The following is a 24695-nucleotide window of genomic DNA, read 5'->3' on the forward strand; positions in this document are numbered from 1 at the left end:
AACTGACATAAAACTTATTCTTTTGTGCATCAGTCTGTTGTTTGCTAACAAACTGAAAATAAGTGGTTCGTCAAGACGGTGGTTTGTTTTATGAAGTGCATGCCTGTTACTGTGTAGTATCTTGACTTCGTTAGCAATCCGGGTCAAGGCTTGAGTTATGTGAGCGTCGGTGTTGGTGCATGCACACAGGAATTCAAGTCGGATAACTTTGTTACTCGTACTTCGAACTTCGACGCTGTCGCCCAATCGGAAAAATAAATATGCTTTTGGACTCCAACAAATGTACGGATTTGATGTGGATCTTGCTCATTAAAAGCAATGTGTACCTATGTGTAATTGTGTACTTGGTTATGGACATATTAACTACAATAATTTATCAGATTTTTTAACCGACTTCTTTACGTAGAAGGAGGAGATCCTGTATTCAGTTTCGTGTTTATAAATGTTTTATGTAGGTACTTATGTTCACCGATGACTCCGAGACCCGTGATCCGATTTTAATCATGTTTCTGAAGAAAGCGAAAGTGAGACAAGCCTTTTTCACAGGATTATTGCAAATGTGACGAAAAAGAATTAAATTTTGGTTTTAACATAGATATTGTGTGACGTAAAATTGAAAATCCTCTGATGACGTCAGCAGCGAAATTATCGTTAATACATCATTTCATCGACACTTCCAGTCACTAGTGATTGTCTTTGACCATATTTGACGTTTCGTTTGTTTACTATATTGGACAAGTAAGGTTGAACTGACTTTAGGCTAAAGGGAAAGATACAAAGCGTTTTACATCATAATCATAAATTCATAATATAGTCATCATATTTCTTACTTCTTAAGTTCTTATTAAATCCTCGAAGATTTCTAATATCGTATAGTGTTTCGTCTAGCATCCTATTTGTTTATCTGTATAATGTCGTTTGTTACATTCACGTGCAAATTAACCCGCCAACATTTGTAAAATGGAATTTTCATTGGAGATGCGGGGTGAACGGCCGCTTTAGCGAACGTTTGGTAAGTAATGCTAGATTTAAAGTTCGTTCACTCCTCTCCCGTGTTCCTCTGATTTCTCTAGCTTTTTGGCAGGTTTCCAAACCTTTCAGTCCGTATAATATCCTTTTATTATTCTGCATAGAGAGCAAACATGCCATTTTATGTCAGTGTCTATTCTAGTAGGTTATGGCTATGTTAAATGCTTGTCTATTTAATTTATGTTGCGCGCCTGCGTCGTTATAGTACCTATTGTACATAGGTATTACTCGCATACACTGTAATTATAGTGCTCCGAGGGGATGCTATTGTGTTCCTCTTATCTACGATCTAACGCCATTTTATATATATTTTTTCATCGCACAGCAAACCTATATTCGACCTACGACTGAATATCGAGAAAATGGCTTTGCAGTACGTTACGCGAAATCTCAATTATATGAAGAAAAGTTGTGAATAGGAATCTAACTAATAACCACACCCTACAATCTATGTGGTTGTCATATGCTCGTATCTAGGGCGAAGGTTGTCAAGGGCGTAAGGAGAAGGAGCTCAAGGGCCGCAAATATAGGGCGCCCTTGAGCCCCTGCTTTGCGGGCCCGGACCTGTACCGGCGGCCCTGACCAGCGCACCGGATTCTATCTCAACGAGGATAAGACAAATTTCCTTTTTCATTTTAAAGATCGTTGAGTGATACAATAACTGTATTGGGAATGAATTGTTTATGACTTTTATGAAAACCTATTTAATACGTACAGTGCAACTACAGTAATTTTATGATAATGTTTATTTTCTGTATCACTATTCACTACTCTAATCCTATCCAAACTCAGCAATCACCTTACATAATATTGTTAATTTAAGAATCGTTTGTTTTACACGGTTTTTCAATTCTTAAAATCTTTTACATTGTCAATATTTAAAATACAGCTAATTAATATTTTTTGTATTAGTTAAAAACCTGAGTACGGTAGGTAATTAGGTATAAACAATTCAATTATAAGCATTATCACTATATTGGGTCCGCGGCAAGTACTGTATCTAATGGTTTCTTGTTACATTATATCTATAGACTGTACAGTACAGTTACTAAAAAAAAAGCAAAGGTTAGTATGAAATAAAATTGATAGCCTCCTAAAGCAGGCTCGCCCCAGACACTTATTGATTATGATTGGGTGGAAACGGGAATCAAAGGCAATAAACCTTGATCTAATTAAGATACTTCAAACTTGTCTTGGTATCGTAACAACAAAGTGCGGTTAGCCCTAGTTAGACTAATCTAGTCTAGGTGAAAAGAAACCATTAGGTCATAGCGGGGCATCGGCTCCGCGGCTGGTCGGACTCGGTCCGATGCTCGAAGCCGATGAGTATCGATTGCGGAGGTGTTGCGGCCGACGACCTCACCTCGCCCAGAGGTTGACTTTGATTCCACTTGTCTTAATTAATTATTGCCGATTCATGCTCCGTCAATCAACATGATTTTCAGAGATATATCGTAGTTAGCATACATGTATGCCATGGCCGTTCTACACTCGCGGGCAATAACATCGCACAAAAATATTTAAGGACGCAAAATCGCTGGCAGACCTGACACTATCTTATTTCTAGAACCATATGAGTGTGTCAGATTTTTATCCAACCTTCTTTTTAACCCCCGACGCAAGAACGGGCGTTATAAGTTTGACGTGTCTGTCTGTTTGTGTCTGTCTGTGGCATCGTAGCTCCCGAACGGATGAACCGATTTAAAATTAGTTTTTTTTGTTTGAAAATTGAATTAGTCGGGAGTGTTCTTAGCCATGTTTCATGAAAATCGGTCCACTACGTCGTCGGGGTTTTTACAACATTTTAATTTTGATTTGACTGTTCTCGTGGTAGGTACTCGTACATTGGAGCGGTGACGATGGGTTCCTTTCTTCAAAGAAAATTTTGCGCATTCGATTTTGTAAAAAACATCATTTAATTAATGAATTCAGATCATTTTTGCAGCCCATATTTCTTTTGTTTGATACTGGGTCTTTCTGGGCGCGTTCAACTTTTGCTGTTTTGGTTCGAATTTACATGCGATGTGGTAGAGCAACTAATTCTCTATTATTGTAGTATCTATTTGCATCGTTTGTTTTTGTTGTTAAAATTTTTGTATTCCATTCCAACCCTATACTTAAAGCACTAGTTTAAGTTATAAATATACATATGATATAAGTATGTGTATGTATAACCATTTGTTATCACTATCAGAAATTGAAATCTACTTTTTTACATTATCGCATTATCGCGAATTTAATCTAGAATATTAGATTATTCCGCTTTGATTGTTGGCCAAACAAAGGCAAGTGTGACTCGTGCGTAATCAGTGTCACGCTCATGTAAAGGAAATCAATGTTGTTTCCATAATTCTCGTGAACCTCCTCGCCCTGAGTCACACACTGAGGCGATTCTTCTTATTGTTGTTCACTAGTATTTTTAACATTTTTTTTATATATAAATCATTGCCTTTGCTACAAAATAGGTATCATGTAGTCAATACCCAAGTTCATCATCATCATTCCCTTGCCCTTTTCCCATTATTTGGGGTCGGGTCGGCGCAGCAGATCATCTTCTTCCATTGCTCTCTATCAGCCGTCATTTCAATACTAATACCTTTCACTCTCATATCATTGTTCACACATTCTATCCATCTTTTCTTAGGCCTGTCAATAACCAAGTTATGTCTAAGTAAAGATCGATTGAACATCATTTTGATGACTGAAATAGTCCCAAGAATGAATTTATCGGCATCCATATGTCGACAAATTAAACCACTAATGACGAGTAATTTCATTCGTAATTGCTTAAAAATTATTTAACTTTAATGGAGACATGTCTGGTAATATTTGAAAAAGTTTAGAACTCGTTACTTAGCAATGTCTGGGAAATTTAATATACGAGCCAAGTTTTTACTAAGTAAACCCTAGAACATGTTTCAAGTGTTGCAATGCGTCAAGAGCGTTGACTGAGAGCCATGTCGTTTTACAAATAAGGAAACGGGTGTGTTTACTCGGCGTTTCTTTATGAAACCTAACACCAAAGGAAAGGAATGACCGACATGTCGGTGGGTCGGACAGAAATGGAACGGAAAGTCTATAGTTACATGGAGTTGAAAGGTTTGCCGAATAGAAGACTGTCTAGTGTTGAAGGCATTGTTGGTGTGGAATATTCCGGGTTGCCGTTGTCGGCAAGGAGGGCGCGGCGCCGCCGGCCGAGCGCGTCCGTCACGCCCGACGGCAGCGATAGGCCCTCAGACTGTCAACTTTACTGAACGTGACTTTCTTCATTTCTAATGCCTTAAGCTACTTATCGGCTCTGTAAATTATTCAGGGCCATGTACGTGTAAGTTCAATGATATGGAGATTCATATATTCATTTCATGCTATTGAATAGGGTTCGATGGGTTAGGGTACTTAGGGTTATCTTATCTGCAGAAGATTGTTCACATGTTGTATATTGAAATTGAGGTTCATTTAGTGTGAATATGAGCTTAAATAGTACTTACTTACATACTTATTTATACCTATTAAACTTTTTAGGCTCTTTTGTATTCGTACTTTGAAAGTTTCAAGCGAAGTCAGGGTATGAATGACGTCACTCAATGGTGTAGCTTAATAATGCTCTTTGACGTCAATGATATAAAGAGTCGTATTTAATGTATTTATCCTTATTTTACGTAAGTTATTAGAGTAGGTACCACCGTCAAAACAAGGATAATTTAAATGGCGTCGTATTATTATGTAGGTATGCATGCTTTCCTGATTTGTCATTAACGGAGTGATTAAAGGTTTCAATAATGCAAATGGATTTCAGTTCACGCTGAAGACTGCTATTGAACGCTCGTATTTATTTGTGGTGGGTTTAAATTGATTTATTCAAGTGTCGTGTTAATATTTTTCCGACAGAGATTAAGTAGATATCTAATTACCTATCACTGTTTCTAAGGGATGGGAGTGAAATCATATAAAAACCTGGCAATCAAAAGTTGTGTAAGTGTTTTCATAAAACAATGTTTATATGGGTTTCATAAAGCAACCTTTGTTGCAATTTATTTTAAGGTGTGTGAAGAACTCGTTCTATAAGTTTATTGACTTGATTCTGAAAACGGTTCTACAAAGAATCGAATAGAAGAAGGTCGAAAATTATTGATTCTATGATTAACTGATTAATGATTATATTGATTATGGTGCTATAATAATGTCCTTTTTATTGTCTAGTTATAATAGGTCATACTCAAGCTAATACTTTTTAAAAAACCGGCCAAGAGCGTGTCGGGCCACGCTCAGTGTAGGGTTCCGTAGTTTTCCGTATTTTTATCAAAAACTACTGAACCTATCAAGTTCAAAACAATTTTCCTAGAAAGTCTTTATAAAGTTCTACTTTTGTAATTTTTTTCATATTTTTTGAACATATGGTTCAAAAGTTAGAGGGGGGGGACACACTTTTTTTTCCTTTAGGAGCGATTATTTCCGAAAGTATGAATATTATCAAAAACGATTTAAGTAAACCCTTATTCATTTTTAAATACCTATCCAACAATATATCACACATTAGGATTGCAATGAAAAAAAAAACCGGCCAAGAGCGTGTCTGTCCACGCTCAGTGTAGGGTTCCGTAGTTTTCCGTATTTTTCTCAAAAACTACTAAACCTATCAAGTTCAAAACAATTTTCCTAGAAAGTCTTCATAAAGTTCTACTTTTGTGATTTTTTTCATATTTTTTAAACATATGGTTCAAAAGTTACAGGGGGGGGGACGCACTTTTTTTTCCTTTAGGAGCGATTATTTCCGAAAACTATTAATATTATCAAAAAACGATTTTAGTAAACCCTTATTCATTTTTAAATACCTATCCAACAATATATCACACGTTGGAGTTGGATGGAATGAAAAAATATATCAGCCCCCACTTTACATGTAGGGGGGATACCCTAATAAAACATTTTTTTTTCAGTTTTTATTTTTGCACTTTGTTGGCGTGATTGATGTACATATTGGTACCAAATTTCAGCTTTCTAGTGCTAACGGTTACTGAGATTATCCGCGGACGGACGGACGGACGGACGGACGGACGGACGGACGGACGGACGGACGGACGGACGGACGGACGGACGGACGGACGGACGGACGGACGGACGGACGGACGGACGGACGGACGGACGGACGGACGGACGGACGGACGGACAGACAGACATGGCGAAACTATAAGGGTTCCTAGTTGACTACGGAACCCTAAAAAGGGAAGAAAATAACTATACGTAGTTCGGTCTCCTACGTGTGTGACGCACCAGACTTGCAGACTACCCCGTGGGAAGTATTTTTAGCCGAGGGTTGGCGCGGGTACGGGATGCGTCTCGCGGGGGCCACCACCCGCTGAAGCAGCCTACTCTTGGCAGCCGCTATATTTAGTCCGCACGCCGCGGGTGCACGCCTGATCGATATTTCGTTGTCTTTGGAAATTGCAAGCCTTGTACCTAGCTATTGTTTGCACGGGAAATTACGTGCCGTACTTGCGAATGCCAAGTTTTACGTAACATGTTTATCGGACGTAATACCATGACAAATAGGCACCTGGTACCCATTCTTTACTTTTAATTATAACTGCTATCAGTTTGGCCTGAATAAAACTTGTTATTCTTGTGAAGTAGGTACCCACTAAGCCCGGTTCTACTTCACAGCTATCTGTGTGAACACTAGACAACGAGCCTGAGCCGGTCGTGTAATCTTTAAGTAATTGCTATCAATTTACGCTTTATAGCATTCGACGGATATATGGTACGCTAGAGAATTATGTAAGGTACGATGAAACGATATTTTGTATGTATATACCTACCTCTAAATGCTCTATAGTGTTCTAGACCATTTATTCATGTTTCTCTGTGATTAACATGGACACAAAAGCAAAGACTGCCAAGGGCAGGGAATGAGTCCATTACGGATATGAACAATTACTTGGGTGGTTACATAGGAAACACCGAGAGTCTAGTCTTTGTCAAACATGTCATCCAGTAGAAGTTTTACGTTGCAACTTTAGTCAATATCCTTTATAATTGACTATGTTTGGGAACCCCATCTAGTTAATAGGTACAACCAACAACAATAAACAGTCAAGTTTATTCATGTTGGAAAACCAACTAGTGGAAATGTTTTACACGACGCAGATCGACCAATCCAATGATTATGATTGCTAAGGCTTCTTCATTTGTTTAGCAGTTGCGCTGCTTTCACATGGTGTCACATGGCGGGCCACAACGAGTGATCTCCACAGCCGTATTTAAGTGTATTTTGATATAGTTCTATGATTATGAGAATTATGATTCACGAATGCATATTTTAAGAATTTTGACCTAGATGATTTTCCTGCCTTAACGATTGGCATAAATATCTATTCTTGTTTTAGCTTATGCAAATGAACTGTGCTGTAAAGAAAACGTAACAAAGTGTACAAGTTAAAAGTTTTAATTAGCTTAATATTTTAATGAGGATATTTTTTAATACAAAAGAGTGTATATGTTCCACGGCGCTGGTTTCAGCTGTGTGCACTCCGTAAAGACGGTGATTTCACGCACCATTGGGCGCACGCGTTCAGCGCTCATGCGTGTTGCTCTCGTCTTGTCAAATTGATACCTACACTGTTTGCTATTAGATGATAAATGTTTCATTACTTCTTCACGAACTTACTAAAGCTTTTATAAAGTACGGAGACTAGCTCAAGGTAGCTTAGGATTAGAATGTGAGTAGGTATAAAGTATCTACATAAGCTTTTGTTTTGTACAACTTTCCGCGCCTCTCCGTATAAATAAACACAACACAACTTATGTAAGTAGGTAGGTACGTAATTAGCATTCGGTATCATACATATGTGCATAGCTGATTGTTTAGCAGTTTTACCTTCCGGAAACAGTTGGTGGGAGTGCACATTGTATCCATGCAACATTACGATTTTACACTATTCAAACACGTAACAAATGGTTAGGGTTTTTCCTTAAGTTGCTTAATTACACAAACAGCTGTTCATGCAAACAAAGAGCAATATGAAATTTAACAATAGCGGTTTGAACATTAATTGACTTGTGTAGGCGACATTACCTACGTACTTTTTGCCGATAAGCTTGTTAAAGACTGGCAAATCCGTCCTCACGTGCAGTGGTTTATGTGCTTGTGTGGTTACTGCACTTAACACCGGTTAGAGTATTATTGACATGCTCTATTGAAGTTTTTCACGCGATCTCTCCGCGTGAGAGCAGTCGCTTCGAGTCCGCGCTGCTGGATCAGCGTCTACGCGCTCCAGTGGGACATAACTTTCAACTTACTGTATACAACATATATTCTGCTAAAAATTACAACGCATTTACGTATTTAACATCCATCAGGGCTCGCCACAGCGATATATAACAGTGTGAAAGTTCCTCATAGTGCACCGTCAACTTTGTTATGCGATGGTCATATAATATGCAAATTAAATGTTTCATAACGTTTGAGGTGAAAATGTGCTGATTACTGAAGTCAATAGACCGTGTTCGCATTAATAGCTGACCATCGGCAGTTTTAGAAAACATAGTTAACGAGGGAGAGCCGGTCCGGAATAGTAAAAAGGGCGGTGGTGATAGCTCGTAGTATCTGTGTATATCGGTTAATTGAAGTGAGGAATTGAGTGGAGCCGGATGCGGACGGCAAGTGTGCCGCTGCCCGAGCCCCGGCGGCGATTTCACCCGCGTCACGCACGTCCGCGCTCGCATGCTCTCCCTCCTCACTGATCGATCCAGTTACAGAATCACTACATTTGCATATGATCATTGCGCGAGTGAAAGTGAGCGTGATGCTGAGCTCAGCTGGGCCGTGACGTGACGTGACGTCATGGGCCATGTGGAAGATATGCGGCGTCAGTAAAGCCGAGCCCGTGCTGTTCGCTGATAACATTGATGATGATTATGTAAGCGCGATAAGGAGGTTATCTCCGGGAATGCTCTCGTAATCGGTAGCGTTATGTGACTTATGTGTTCGTTCATAGAAAGCCGGTAACAACATCAAAATATTGATGTAATGCTATTGCTAAATTAAACAAAAATTTCGACTAAACTGTCTCTTTATAAGAATGAAAGGATTTAATAATTTATGGTATTAGATGATTAGATAACAGTTTTAGAAAATATACTTAAATATTTTTGAAATACTTATAAAAAAGTTCTTTCATTAGATATGTCTTAAATAATACATAAAAACATATTAGGCTCAGGCCAAGCTAAGGTTAGGAACGATTTTGATTGCCACAGGTGGGGCAGGAGTTAACGTCATTATATAAAAGACATACAAAATAACATTTGCATTGGCGGGGCTGTCAAAATCTTTACCAAATTAGCTTGGTATGATTCTAACTACTTCCACCTCGTTGGCAATCATTTGAATACGGAGGAGCGGCAGTTACTATCCTCAATCTCATTGAAAGTTTTCAAGTTGTAAATATTTCGAAAAGCTTGACGTTGGCAAGTGATTTGGTGCAACCGTCCTTAAGTAAAATGAGAGAGTAGTGCGGTATTTGTGTTTGATCACTTGTGTTGACCTGCTGATGGTGTGTTCCAGCAGCCGACATGGCGGCTGTGGGGCGAGGAGCGCGTCGACGGCGCCATCTACACGGTCTACCTCAAGAAAGTGCGCTACCACCGGCCCACGCGTAGTGCATCCAGTGTGAGTACATCTTTATTTATTTATTCAAGAGGGATCTAGCACCAAATTAATTACAGTAGTACCTGACTTAAATAGATGTACAGAAATAATAGCAGAAACCCAAAATTAGATGTGCTATAAAAACGAATACTTACATAGCAAACATACCTCTTAAACATACGTATATGCTGGAGATAAAACTATGTTTAGGTATTTGAATTAATGTAATAAGAAAATAAATAGGTACCTACACGAAATTGTCACGATCTGAGCAAACGGTATGTTTAAAATTATACGTCCGTACCTTCGTAGCTATAGCATTTCCCATCACGTAGTCTTATTTAATTAGTCATACCTATACATGCTTACGGGTCATAATAAGTAAATTCAGAATTATTAAGAGAATTGAAGGCATGTTTCGAAACCAAATTGAATTTTAAATAATACAATAATTAATCATTAGGTATGCTTATTGAAATTGAAATTGAAATTGAAATTCTTTATTTCAGGTCTATCGACCCATATTTTATGCAGCCAATGATTCAAATGTGACGATGAGTAATTTATTCATGAGAGTCCTGTGGATAGGCGTACTCAAACTATTTTTTGTAGACATTAATTAAAATATTATTTCATCAGTTTAAATTAAATCAATAGTTACGAGTATCTCGTTGTTCTGAGGTCGATGTTCACTGGTATGTAAAAACCTAAAAACCGGACTCCTGTCAAGACCAAACAAACGAAATATAAGTATATTAGGGCATCTAATGCTGAGTGTTTTTATTTTTATAATATAACTTACCTACTTACCCATGAACTCTAGTCACAGCCGCTTTATGAATGAGCGATTCACTGTTCATTTGTACATTTTGAACCTACGCACTATTTTATCTCGTCTGGCTTTGTTGAGCCACAATACACACAAAACGGGTTGTCTGCTAGTGGCGTGCTGACGTAGAATTGTATGCCCATCGACTTACCTACTTATTGTATGACAGTTGAACAATTCATCCTTCGAGCGTTTACCACCCATTCCAACAGTTCATAGCAATCTAAACCTGGGTATAGTCACAGTATAAGGATAAATCAGTAGTTAATCTCCGGCAGTGGCGACGCGGTCGTTACTACTGCGCAAGGTCACGCAGGGTTGTACCTGTGCTACTGTCCTACTCGTAGTAACTGTGTATGGCGCTATGCTAGTACCACAGTATAAAGCAGTAATAACTCTTCTAACAAACTTCACTCCGCGCGGTGTGTCCAAAACTACTCTCCATATGCACCGAATACATGCGAAACTGGTAAGTATTGGGCTGGACAGTCGGGGCCGCGTTCGCGCGCTGTGTTGACGTGTTGAGTTCGGGAGAAAATGACGTCAGCACCGAAGACATATTTTCGTTACTGTAGTGCTTATGGGTGTATGGAGAACAGTTCTCAAAATGCGGAAATGTCAGAATGTTCTTTAGAATTCCTAGACACCCAGAAAAGTAAGTGGTTGTTATATTTTTGTAGTGTTAGGTACATTATTGCTTACGTAAATGGCGTAAAAGTGAGATTTAAAGCTAGAATGACACATTAAAATCAATAAGGATTTATCTGTAACGACATTTAGGTAGATGCTGCGATCTATCTAGTTCGAAAGTTTGGTACCTACTTAAATATTGTGCAAACATCTATTCAAACATTTTATGTAAATACGATTTCGTCAGTATTTAAGAAACAAACACGTACTTGAATCTTTATTAGATAAAAAGGTAGAAAGAGCGTTGGTACTAGCATAGCGCCATACACAGTTACTACGAGTAGGACAGTAGCACAGGTACAACCCTGCGTGACCTTGCGCAGTAGTAACGACCGCGTCGCCACTGCCGGAGATTAACTACTGATTTATCCTTATACTGTGCTAGTACCAACGCTCTTTCTACCTTTTTATCTAATAAAGATTCAAGTACGTGTTTGTTTCTTAAATACTGACGAAATCGTATTTACATAAAATGTTTGAATAGATGTTTGCACAATATTTAAGTAGGTACCAAACTTTCGAACTAGATAGATCGCAGCATCTACCTAAATGTCGTTACAGATAAATCCTTATTGATTTTAATGTGTCATTCTAGCTTTAAATCTCACTTTTACGCCATTTACGTAAGCAATAATGTACCTAACACTACAAAAATATAACAACCACTTACTTTTCTGGGTGTCTAGGAATTCTAAAGAACATTCTGACATTTCCGCATTTTGAGAACTGTTCTCCATACACCCATAAGCACTACAGTAACGAAAATATGTCTTCGGTGCTGACGTCATTTTCTCCCGAACTCAACACGTCAACACAGCGCGCGAACGCGGCCCCGACTGTCCAGCCCAATACTTACCAGTTTCGCATGTATTCGGTGCATATGGAGAGTAGTTTTGGACACACCGCGCGGAGTGAAGTTTGTTAGAAGAGTTATTACTGCTTTATACTGTGGTATAGTATACATATTTCGTATTAATACTATAATACTATAGACAGGCATGTATCCAATCGAAACCCAATCGAACGTTTTACGAGATGCCTGCGATAGATAACGCGTATGAAACTAAATAAGGAATGGCTCGGATGTTGTACCTATATTAGCAAATACAGAATCGTTTTAAAATTACTATAAAATAAAATGACATAGGGTCAGATCAAAGTAACTCTACAGTGATTTTTGTGAGCACAGACATTGCAAGTTGTGTTGTATATGTATTTTAATAAACCTCTTAATTTCATAGAAAGTTGTTCACGAAACGCGGTATTTCATTGGTACCCAATGTGTTATTAACTTATTACTTACTTATTCGCAAACAACTGTTACTAATCAGACTACTAAAAAATCTAGACATTGGTATCTCTGACTACCTTTACAGTTTTCATTTTGTTTGTTGTTGTGTATTTGTGATTATGAAATTTAGATAAAAGTCCTCTTTAAGAGGAGTAGTAATTTCACTCTTATAACTGAGATATATTACAATAATAGTATATTTACAAGTTGTGAACATCGACAAGGCAATTAAGTATCCTGTAATACCAGCAGCTAAACCCCGTCGAGTAATTAAATAAACACACAACAATGTACTCAAACTGCGAGACAAATGTTTTGATAGCATGCTGTGATATTCGTTGTTTTGTCGTTCATTAACTGGATTGTTTACGAACACATGTCGTGTTACGAGTTGTTTGTGCTGAAACATAATACCTGCCTAGTCGTTATATCGAGTTATAAATCTAAGCTCTCTAAGCAGTTCATGTTTTAGAAGAACCATATCGTTACAATGTGAGAGAATATCATAATACACATAACATATCTCTCGCTAGTGCTATATTTGTATACAAAACACATACTTAGCGAAAATGGTGGAAACAATTTGAATAACATTTAAGTATTATTTTTTTCCCCACACTAGCTCGGAAACACGTGTTTTGTCCTTTAATACCAGCGGGTAAAAACGCATTTTATCCACTAGTGGGTAAAGTAATTTGACCTTGAATAAAGTCAAATTAACTGCTTTAAAATTGATAAAAGTAGGTGAATCTAGTAATAGAGATGATTTACCACCTGTGGAACTACTGGAAGCAGTGATAAACGCATTTTTTGCGTTATAGTTTCCTCGCTATAGTGAGGGGAATAGTTTTGTGTTACACTCGGGTGCAAATGTATTTTACTTCTCGTGTGTTAAAAAACTCGCAAGTTCAGGATTCTATTCTCAAACCACTCGCTTCGCTCGTGGTTCAACTATAGAATCCTTTCACTTGCTCGTTTTTAAATTCCACACTCGGCGTTAAAATACAACTTTGCCCCCTTGTATAACAAATAACTATTTACCAACTTAGCTCTGCTACGATTTTAATGGGACAATTTGTTCCAAATGTGCAAATGCACGTCATACTTTTTTTAAAAATTCGTTGAAAACTTATCTTGGTCTAATTCTAAATACATGCACAATTGCACATCACATCAGTCATTAGAAAAGCAACTACATATACCTGCAACGAAATCTCAGCCTGACCCTGACCGTGACTTATTTGACCGTGCTATCTGTACGAAAATATTTATAGTAAATCTCTCATCTGTAGAGAGTTCATTGATTTGTGTTTCATATACCTCACCTGCCGACATTACCTACTTGGCATAGCGAAATTACGTCGGGCGCCCATTTTCAATCTCATGAATACATTACACGGCGCCGTGACGGCGTGGGGAAATTCTAATTCTATTTAAAGGGTATTCATACACGTTTTATATATTATGATATGATGTGATATAGACGATATAGTATATAAGACTGCAATTTGTGAAGAGTAGTTTCTCGACGAACCAGTGCGTTTAATGAAACTTGGCTGGCCAACGTCGCTGATGTGAAGATTTTGGTAGTTTTGGCATAGTTTCACCTTCATTTGTTGACAGAAATGTAATCAAATGAATGCGCCGTAATAATAAAATTCGTTTTCATCACACCCGCACTTTAAATGTGCTATTGCACGCAGGCCAGGCGGAGCGTGAGTTATAGAAAAATCGTTCTACCGAGGGAATAATGTAATTTCTTGTACCGTACTTAACTTTTTTACATCTATTTACATATTATAATTGTACATCTATTTGTTTTACATCTATTTACGTGTTATAATTGTGTGTGGCGATTTTAATGTCAACATACTTGAACATTCGCCATTATGTGGAAGGTTATTAAACACCTTCAAATCCTTTAACTTGGTTAACTTATTCTGCGAACCCACTCGAATCACAGCAACCAGTGCTACATGTATAGATAACATTTTTAGTAACAAGGATGCGATTAGTAAATCTGTTATTAACAACCTAAGTTCTGATCACTGTGGTCTAAAAGCTTCTTTCAATGAGAAAACAGAAGAAATTCCGCAAGATACTTTATGTAGGCCAATCTCTCAAAGGCTCCTAGATTTATTTAATCGTAATGTTACCAAACGATTATGTTGTCTTTCATGTACGCAAGAAAACCCCAATTGTTTGAGTTCTGATTTATTTAACTGCATTAAAAATGAATTTGATGTCTGTTTCACTAAAAAGAAAGTAAAAAGCAGGACCAAGACTAAATTTAGCGACTGGGCTACGCCGGATATTCATAAGACAAGACGCCAACTCTACGACTTATACGATTTAAAAGCCACTGATAAAAGGCCGGAATTTCTGGAGCATGTTCGGAATTTTTCAAAATCTTTTAAGATGATGTGTGTCGCCGCGAAAGCTAATCACTTGTCTAAAAAGATCCTAAATTCTAGTGATAAGGTTAAAACTGCCTGGCAGGTGATCGGCAATGAAACTGGGAAACGTAAAATGAAGGATCCGCACTACAAGCTACGAATTGGTGACGCTTTAGTAAGTTCCGACCGTGAAGTGGCAGATCATTTTGAGCAGTTTTTCTCGAATATACCGGTAGAAACAACAAAGTCTCTTAATTCGTCGCCAGATGTCGCTGAAGAAATTTTGAAGAGAAATGTAGCGGAATGTACAGAATTCTTCAAATTTTCGTATATCACTCCGAACATAGTTCTTAAGACTTTTAGATCACTGAATTTAAAGAAAACTGAAGATCTATGGGGCCTGTCAGTCAAAGTTTTGCATTCCATTATTGAATCTATTGCACCATATTTAGCTGAGATTTTCAACAGATGCATTGATGTTGGCACTTTTCCAGATATTATGAAACATAGCAAAATTATCCCGTTGTTTAAATCAGGAACGAAGACAGATCCTACGAACTTTAGGCCGATTTCAATACTACCTGCATTAAGCAAAGTGTTTGAGAAACTTATTTTAAATCAACTGCTGTCGCATTTCAACAGAAATAAACTGCTTGATAGCAATCAATTTGGTTTTACCAAAGGTCGATCAACCACTGACGCTGGTGCGGTACTCCTAAAGCACATCTTTGACGCTTGGGAAAAAGCTCAAGATGCTGTTGGAATTTTCTGTGATCTGTCCAAGGCATTTGATTGCGTAGATCACGAAAATTTAAAACGAAAATTAAGCCACTACGGGATAAAAGCCGGTGCCCTCGACTTAGTCTCATCATATCTGTCGGATAGGACTCAGAGAGTAGTTATTAATGGAACTCATTCGGCGGGGTCCCCGGTAGCCCTCGGAGTGCCTCAAGGTTCAATTCTTGGTCCCTTCCTCTTTTTAGTATATATTAATGACCTACCCACTCTTGTTAAAGGCAGACATGATATAGTGTTATTTGCGGATGACACTTCTCTTATATTCAAAGTGGACAGGAAGGAAAATAGCTTCGACAGTATTAATGATGCCCTATCAACTATAGTTAACTGGTTTACGGCAAACAATCTACTTTTGAACGCCAAGAAAACCAAATGCATCAAGTTTGCGTTACCTAACGTCAAGCAGATAAATAACAGCAAAATCCAAATAAAAGGTGATACGCTGGAGTTTGAAGACCAAACTGTTTTCCTGGGAGTCACTTTAGACTCAAAACTGCAATGGCACGCACATATTGCTACTTTAGCTAACAAACTTAGTTCAGCTGCCTACGCAGTAAGGAGAATCAGACAGCTAACAAACGTAGAGACGGCCAGGCTGGTATACTTTGGTTACTTCCATAGTGTTATGTCGTATGGAATTCTGTTATGGGGTAAAGCCGCAGATATTCAGACGATATTTGTGCTGCAAAAGCGAGCTGTACGTTCCATATATGGACTGGGCGCTCGAGCTTCCCTAAGAGAGAAATTCAAAGAGGTGAACATTCTTACCGTTGCCTCTCAGTACATACTTGAGAATATTATGTATGCTAGGAAAAACATCCATGAATACAAGCTTAACAGTGATATCCATAACTATAACACTAGAAACAAACATAAACTTGCCGTGCCCTTCCACCGTCTCCGTAAGGTTAGTACGTCTTTCGTTGGGAACTGTACACGTTTTTATAACAAAATCCCCATTGATGTAGTGAACTTGCCACTCGGCAAATTTAAGTCACATGTTAAGCGCTGTTTGCTAGGTAAAGCTTACTATACGGTAAATGATTTTATAAATGATAAAAATGCCTTTAAGCGAGTAGCTTGATTATGGTAGCAGAAGTTTGTAATACAACCGTACTAGAATCCAGTAAAAATGACACAGCGTAATTTTTCTCATGTGATTGTATTGTATCATTAGTTATGTTAGTAGGACGCTTAGAGACCTTATACACCTCTAAGATTTTTGTTTTCATTATATAGCGTAGTTATATAAAATTTATTTAAAGTATGATAGTACACTGACCCTTAGAGACCTTTACATCTCTAAGTCACGTTGAGCATGTAATTAGTTATGTATAGCTATACTAGGCATTGTTGCCCTCTTTAATGTCACCTACAAGCTTAATGTCGTGTTTCACTGTGTCGATTTTTCTTTTGTCAATTTGCTGTTAGCTTGAACATGTCATGCTCGCTTAAAAGTCTTTGCTTACGGTGGCGTGTTGATCGGGTCGCCACCTTCCCGAATGGAGGTTGAGGGAGGCGATGGCTGAGATACGCGTCATACTCGTGAACGGGTGCTGTTTGTGGAGACTGGTCTGTTCAAGCTTACCTGGGCCACATGTTTTGTTAGATTATTTAACTTTACTTTTGAGCGGATTGCGAGACACTACATTCGGTTCTTGTAAGAATTAAACTTAAGTAAGTAATGTCTTAAGGATGACACTAGAGACCATCACGTTGTCGTTTAATTTAGTTAATTTTAGCTTTTGGACACTTAGAGACTTTATACATCTCTGAGATTTTGATTATATTTTATTTTAAAATAGACTCCTTACTTTAATGACCTTGTTGTCGTTTGATTAAGTTAATGTTAGTTTTTGGACACTTAGAGACCTTATACATCTCTGAGATTTTGATTATATTTTTAAACTTAATTTGTAACCTTGATTGGCCCTTATTTGTAAACTTGATTTGTTCTTTAATGATTGACAACTAGAGACTTGTACATCTCTTGAAATGTGTAATTTAGCTGTTCATTTTCTGTATTTTTTATTTTTTTTGTATTATTTGACAAAGGTTTTTACTTTTAAATATTTTAATTTTATAAAATTTGACTCTTGGAGACGCTATACATCTCCATGGATTATTTGATTAAGTATAATATTTTTACTTGTAATATTCAGTCTTTTACAACTATTGAAGTATTATAGATTTCTTTTATCTTTGTATCTGTTTGCACTTTCTTTATGTATTGATTATAGTTAGTAATAATATGACATTTAGAGACTTTATACATCTCTAATTCTATATCAGTGTATAGCTACTTTGCTTATGATTAATATTTTTAGTTAATATTTCTATTAATTTCATTTGTTTAACTTTAATGAATACTCTGTAATGTTGACATGTAAAAGTGCCCCCGTGGCCTATTTGCTGAATAAATGATTTTGTATTTTGTATTTTGTATATTTTTTACATTGCGAGTGTGATGAAAAACATTGTGTGTAACTCGGGGAGTATGAATATTACTAACTCGAGTCTTTAAATTGCTTCGGCAAGCCGTCGCGATTTAACTTACTCTCGTTAGTAATATTCAACTTTATGCTGTTCGCAGTGGTTTTCTGTAATTACATTGTTTTCTAAGAATGATATTATATTTTTCAGGAGTCGGATGACGAGATCTCTCACCTGGAGTGGGAGACGGTCCGGGTGCGCTTCGTGAAGGCAGGCACAGTAGAGCGCCTAGTCGAGGCCCTGGCCACGGACGATGGCGAACTCGAGTCTACATACGTCAACGTGTTCCTCGCTACCTACCGGTAAGTGTGGCTTGCTGGATCTATTCCCTCACCAGAAGTGTTAAGACGGTCCCGGTGCGCTTCGTGAAGGCAGGCACGGTGGAGCACCTGATAGAAGCGCTGGCGTGGAGCTGCATACGTCAACGTCTTCCTCGCTATCTATCGGTGAGTACATTGAGTCGATCAAACCAGCCGGCGTATCATGCTGCCAATTTTATCACTTATCCACGTGGATAAGACCTCTGTCACTCTCACACTGACATACTTGCTAAAGCGTGACGGATGCTTTATCCACGTGGATAAGTGATAAAATTGGAAGCATGATACGCCGGCTGGAGTGCATATCCATGACAATAAGAGAAAAAGATCAATAAATGTTGAGTCAAAGCGAAACGTATTCCAATACTTATGAACGCCTTTGTGCGTGGAAATGGCTGAAGGTGCTCATGTTAATTGTTGAATATGTTGTGTTTGAGGTTTAATCGTTTAATTCCAGTTCGTTTGCGGAGTGCAATCGAGTATTGGACCTGCTCCTGCGACGGTACGAAGCCCTGGCGGCGGAGGACGTGCTGCCCTCGGCGACAGATACCTCCCAACAACACCGAAAGTAATTATATTTCGTTATCTCTCCCTTTCTGTGCTTGTAATCTGTTTTCGTTAGAAAATATTAGTGATATCTAATAATCATGATATCAATTTATTTTTCTACCATTTACAAGTTTAGGAATGCTGGCTAATCGTTTTCTTATATTGACCGTGATTGCCTTGCCTATCATTTGGATGAAAAGTAGAATGCGTTGGTGTAGCAGCTCGGCGGATATTAGGTAATACACGTATCCAACTGGTTCGAGAGAATTTCGGCCCGAAAATAAAAAAAAAACCGGCCAAGTGCGAGTCGGACTCGCCCACCGAGGGTTCCGTACAAACTTTCTTTCAAACTACCTAGTAAAAATAATCTCATATTTTCATATAACTCTAATGACTTGACTAGAAGACAAAAGTATAGGCACTAATGAGTATTATAGTGTATAGCGCCATCTCCCGGTCAATTTGCTAACTAATTTGCGCGACCTGGTTTTTCAGGGATAATTCTTTATAATGTTAACCGATTTAAACAGTTTTTACTTTATTGGACAGAAGATGGTTTACGTAACATCTCGTATTAATTTTAAGTACGATATACATCCGCAAGGGTGGGTAAATTGAAAGTAAAAATCTGAAAAGCTTTTTGTGAATTAAAAAAAAAGTATTAAAAATATTACAAACACGATTATATTTTTCCTGTAATATATAGCATAAAACCAATGTTTAAAATTTTCATAATTTTTCGTTGGTAAACTTCGGAGATAAGGGGGGGGGGGACGGTATTTTTTTCACATTTTCCTTCAAAATTCTTTTTTTTTCCACAACAAAAAAATTATAAAAAATAGTTTATTTACGTTCAATTTGAGCTCTTTCCAACTTGACCTAGTAACTTGAAATTTACAGTTTGCCCCCCTTTCATTTTGGCCATTTTCTACAATTAAAATTAATATATTTAAAAAATTATACTTTCTATTTGTAGAGGTTTACAATGTTCACAACTATTCCAAATTTCAAGTTGATAGCATTAGTAGTTCTCGAGATATTTAGGAATGTGACAGACGGACAGACAGACGGACAGAGTCGCACCATAAGGGTTCCTGTTGTACCTTTTTGGTACGGAACCCTAAAAAGGTGAAGCCCCCTGCATTGATTTCACGACGTTTTGGCCGTTTTGCCAATAGTATGTAAATGCCAATAGTATGTACTTATGAACAGCTCAGGTACCGAAGTTTTCGTTATTTGCAGAGTAAAGATTTTGAGATTTTTTTAGTATATTGCTGTATAAAATACTTACCTATCATTTGTGTTGTGGCATTGTGTTGCAGAACCCTTGTGGCGTGCCTGCACGTGTGGCTGGACACGTACCCGGAGGACTTCCGGCAACCGCCGCACCACCCCGCTCTGCAGCAGCTGCTCGCCTTCACGCAGCTCCATCTGCCGGGCTCCGAGCTGCACTCGAAGGTAATCACTTTGAGTATAATGTAGGTTCCTGGACGGTTCTCGGCGGTAATGTAGGTCATTGTTGTCTTTGAAATGTTAAATAATAGTCTTGTAGATTATAATTTATAAATAATGTTGTATGTTTACCGTTTGACGTGGAAAGACTCGAACAGAGTAAACAATACGATGTCGAATAGGTATCTATAGAAACATTTTTAACCGAGTTTATTGTACGTTCCAGGTATTACAGAAGCTAGCGATATTCAAAGCGGAGCGGAATGGCATTTCGAGCGGCGCTCACAGCGCCAGCCCGGGCGCGGGAGCGGGCGGGGGCGGCGTGTGCCTGGCGCCCGGCATGCGGCACCTGTCGCACCACACGGCGCTGTACCGGCTGCCGCACGTGCCGCACCGGCACTTCGCGGAGCAGCTCACGCGCATGGACATGACGCTGTTCCGGAAGCTCGTGCCGCACCAGTGCCTCGGCGCCGTGTGGTCGCGCCGCGACAAGGACCGCGGCCACGACGCCGGCTCCGTGCTCGCCACCGTCAACCAGTTCAACGCCGTCTCCTTCCGCGTCATCTCCACCGTGCTCGTGGAGCCCGAGCTGCGCGCGCAGGACCGCGCCGACGTGCTCGCCGCCTGGCTCGACATCGCGCGCGAGCTGCGCGTCCTCAAGAACTTCTCCTCGCTGAAGGCCATCATCTCCGGCCTGCAGAGCAACTCCGTCTACCGGCTGAGGAAGACGTGGGCGCTCCTCCCGAAGGAGAAGGCGGAGCTGTTCGACGAGCTGGCGCGCATATTCAGCGAGGACAACAACCGGTGGGCGCAGCGGGAGCTGCTGATGCGGGAGGGCACCGCCAAGTTCGCCGACACGGTGGGCGAGAACGACCGCCAGCTGCAGAAGCTGCTGCACGAGCGCGGCTCGCCCGGCGTCAGCCACGGCACGATACCCTACCTCGGCACCTTCCTGACCGACCTCACGATGATCGACACCGCCATCCCGGACACGGTCGCCGACGGCCTGATAAACTTCGACAAGCGACGGAAAGAGTTCGAGGTGCTCGCCCAGATAAAGCTGTTGCAGGGCGCCGCGAACGCGTACCACCTCGCCTCCGATCCGATGTTCGACCGGTGGTTCGACTCGGTGCTCGTGCTCGACGACCGCGAGGCGCACCAGCTGTCGTGCCAGATCGAGCCCCCGACGAACCCGCCGAAGGAGCGGAGGCCGAAAAAGACGAACGACAACAACGGCCACGGGCACCGGAAGAACGACTCTATAGCGAGCACGAGCTCGAGCAACAGCTCGCAGTTCTACTGCGAGACGGACGGCGTCGCGAGCGCGTGGAAGCGGGACAGCCTCGAGCGGCGCGCGTCGCCCACGCGCCTGTCGCACGGCTCGTCGTCGTCGTCGCTGCCGTCGCTGGACGCGTCGCTGTCGAGCGCGGCCAGCGCGCACAAGCCCAACGGCAAGCCCGGCGCCAGTCCCGCGCATGCGCACGCGCGCGCCGGCCCCGACTTCTACATCATCCGCGTCACCTACGAGTCGGACTGCGCCGAGACCGAGGGCGTGGTGCTGTACAAGTCCATCATGCTGTCCAACAACGAGCGCACGCCGCAGGTGGTGCGCAACGCCATGCTCAAGCTCAACCTCGACGGCGACCCCGACCAGTACACGCTCGCTCAAGTCTTACCTGATAGAGGTGAGTTTTTGTACGGTTGGTTTTGTTCGTGTAGGGACAGTAGTATAGCATTTGCCGCAGGTGCCTGGTGCCCGGATGATTACCGTTTTAGTTTTTTAAGCTATTATGATATGCCTATGAGTTGTTTCAGTTGAAGCTATCGCCTAGTGGACTTAAATTATCGGTGTTACACCGCAATCAAACACCTACAAACAGTACCACCCTACCACCAAACTGTAGCTAAGTATACTTACGCACGCTATAATAATAAAACACATTGAACCATGTTTCTTTTTGTTACAGAAATGTTGCTCCCGGCGAACGCGAACGTTTACTACGCAGTGAACACGGCGTACAACCTGAACTTCATCCTGCGCCCGCGCAAGCCGCCGCCCGAGCCCGTGGCCAACGGCAAGCCGCGCAAGCGCACCTGACTGCACGCCCACTAGGACTGAACTGCGTCCCGAGTACGGCGACGTTTCTAATTTGCGCAGCAAACCACTCTATTGCGTATGGGGTCTAAGCCGTTCGAATCTGTGATTCTTGGTGAGGCCCGGAGATAACCAAGATTTATAGGTGCCCTGGCGGTACGAAACAAAACTCAGTATTCTTATCGAACGGAGTGTGAGAACTCGAATTTGTGTTCATAGTGTATTCTATTTATGCATTTCTTGGTGTCTATAAGTGTAGTTGTACATAAAAACCCTATGCCACCTCTAGCTGTAATTTTTGTGAATAACTTATATATGTAAATTTGTATCGTTATTTGTATATAGTGGAATAATGTGTAAATAAGAATCTCAACTAGAATGTTAGTGTCGTAATACTGAGCCAAAGGCGATCTGTTATGTCTAATACGAGGTGCTGATATAACCTTATAAAGCATTTCTAAAGCTTTAACATTTGAAAACGTTCGTAAACCGAATTTTCCAAAAATAAACATTAATATGTATTTATATAGTGGTATGGGTAAAGTAGACAAATAACTGAAAGTAAACTATGCGATAGATTATAACCACTAGTTTAAGTATCTACGTGGCAGTAATCAATTATATGTAATATATCGTCACTACTTTTAAAAAAACTTGTATCTTCGTCTGTCAATGAAAAGAAAATTGTAGTAAGTATGTATGGAATGCATATAGACTTTCTGCGTTTTAACTTTGAGAAGCAGCGTGAGATACGAGATTTTTTAAAAGTAGTGACGATATGTTTAATTATTTATACTCATATAATGTACCTAACTTGTGGTAGACACGTTAGAACCAAATATTAACTGCCGCAAAACTCGCAAAAGCCTGAACTTATTACTGTATTTACTTAAATACTTTTTCACACTTGAGAATTTTTTTTTAAACTTTTTGTTTCGTTTTATTTTTATTAAAACAATCTTTAGAGTATTAAGTCGACTGACAATTTAAAATGTCTCCTACTCACTCGTTAAACAGTTTGTACATGACAATTTTACTCATTTGTTGATAAGTAGGAATCTATGTATTAAGAAACACAATGTGCCTAAATTATTTTTTTATTTATATTTCGATTGGATGTTTGGAGAAATAATAATTATTTTTTATTCGTTTGAAAATACGAGAAAACAGGTAAAGATAATAGTGAAACTTTATGTCCATAATAGGTAGCAGTTTATTGGAAGTATATTGCACAATTTCACGTGCATAGTCCACTTTTATACTGTTCTTATATTACTATTTGTCACTCTCTTTATATTTTTATTTAATCTTGCATCTTATACAATAGTTGTCGATGTTACTTACCGAGATTTCAGCAGCATAATTATTGGTCAATACAAGTTGCCCGACTATCAAATCTATTTAATTAGTTAAATACAGAATATGTTTTAAAATAATGAATTGCATGTTACCTGAACCATAATAGTTAGTGCTCACTCGATTTTGAAATATGAGCTGCCCTTTTGGATGTATTTAAAATGGCCTCCGTATATAAAAACACTCGACTTTGGTGTTTGTGTATCGTCGTCCACCACTAAGGTAACTATTTCCAGAGGATAGTTTACATCATTCAGTTACCTACTACATAATAAAATAAACACAGCAATAAACTCCCCACACGAGCATAAAAAGGCAAATTATAAGATGGGTGTATAATAGCTACTTATTTATAAACATTTTTTTTGTAAATATTGTAACCTGTCAATGTATAATTTTGTAGTTTTCCACCAGTGTCTGAACTTGTTTACGTTTGTGTAATAAAAATGAGATAATATCTACTCTTTGTTTACTTTTAATCCCTAATGATAACGTGGTTTGTCAATTTGGCAACACAAACGTATTCGGTGGTATATTAAAACACTATGAGTGCGGAAAAGGGCTCTTCGCACGAGTAGCCCTTAACATTTTTGACAGTTGCGTAATAAGCTTATTACTAAGCTAATAGTGCGGTAATAAGCGGGTTACTCACGTATTAAGTCGATATAACGCCCGATATGTTAATATTTCTATGTGAATATCTTTTTTGAGTCTCTATGAAAAATCGCAGTGTTAGAACGACTTTGTCTA

At 39.3% G+C, this 24695-nt stretch overlaps 1 protein-coding gene across 9 annotated transcripts in view; it reads left to right on the forward strand.

The window, feature by feature from the left end:
* Positions 1 to 24406, forward strand: part of LOC125226829 (ral guanine nucleotide dissociation stimulator) — a 43431-nt gene extending 19025 nt beyond the window's left edge. For 5 of the 9 annotated variants that reach the window (XM_048130952.1, XM_048130945.1, XM_048130946.1 and 2 more), the window contains 6 exons: positions 9593 to 9697; positions 18324 to 18475; positions 18951 to 19061; positions 20365 to 20500; positions 20721 to 22179; positions 22462 to 24406. In XM_048130952.1, the coding sequence (XP_047986909.1) occupies positions 9593 to 9697; positions 18324 to 18475; positions 18951 to 19061; positions 20365 to 20500; positions 20721 to 22179; positions 22462 to 22592 (2094 nt within the window). In that variant the 3' untranslated portion in view covers positions 22593 to 24406. Of the gene's footprint in view, positions 1 to 4862; positions 5002 to 8173; positions 8946 to 9592; positions 9698 to 18323; positions 18476 to 18950; positions 19062 to 20364; positions 20501 to 20720; positions 22180 to 22461 lie in introns of those variants that run through there. The other 4 variants (XM_048130950.1, XM_048130951.1, XM_048130949.1 and 1 more) reach the window with 4 other exon arrangements.
* Positions 24407 to 24695: the final 289 nt, after the last annotated feature.

This window comes from Leguminivora glycinivorella, chromosome 6 (assembly GCF_023078275.1).
Source record: "Leguminivora glycinivorella isolate SPB_JAAS2020 chromosome 6, LegGlyc_1.1, whole genome shotgun sequence".
NCBI lineage: Eukaryota > Metazoa > Arthropoda > Insecta > Lepidoptera > Tortricidae > Leguminivora > Leguminivora glycinivorella.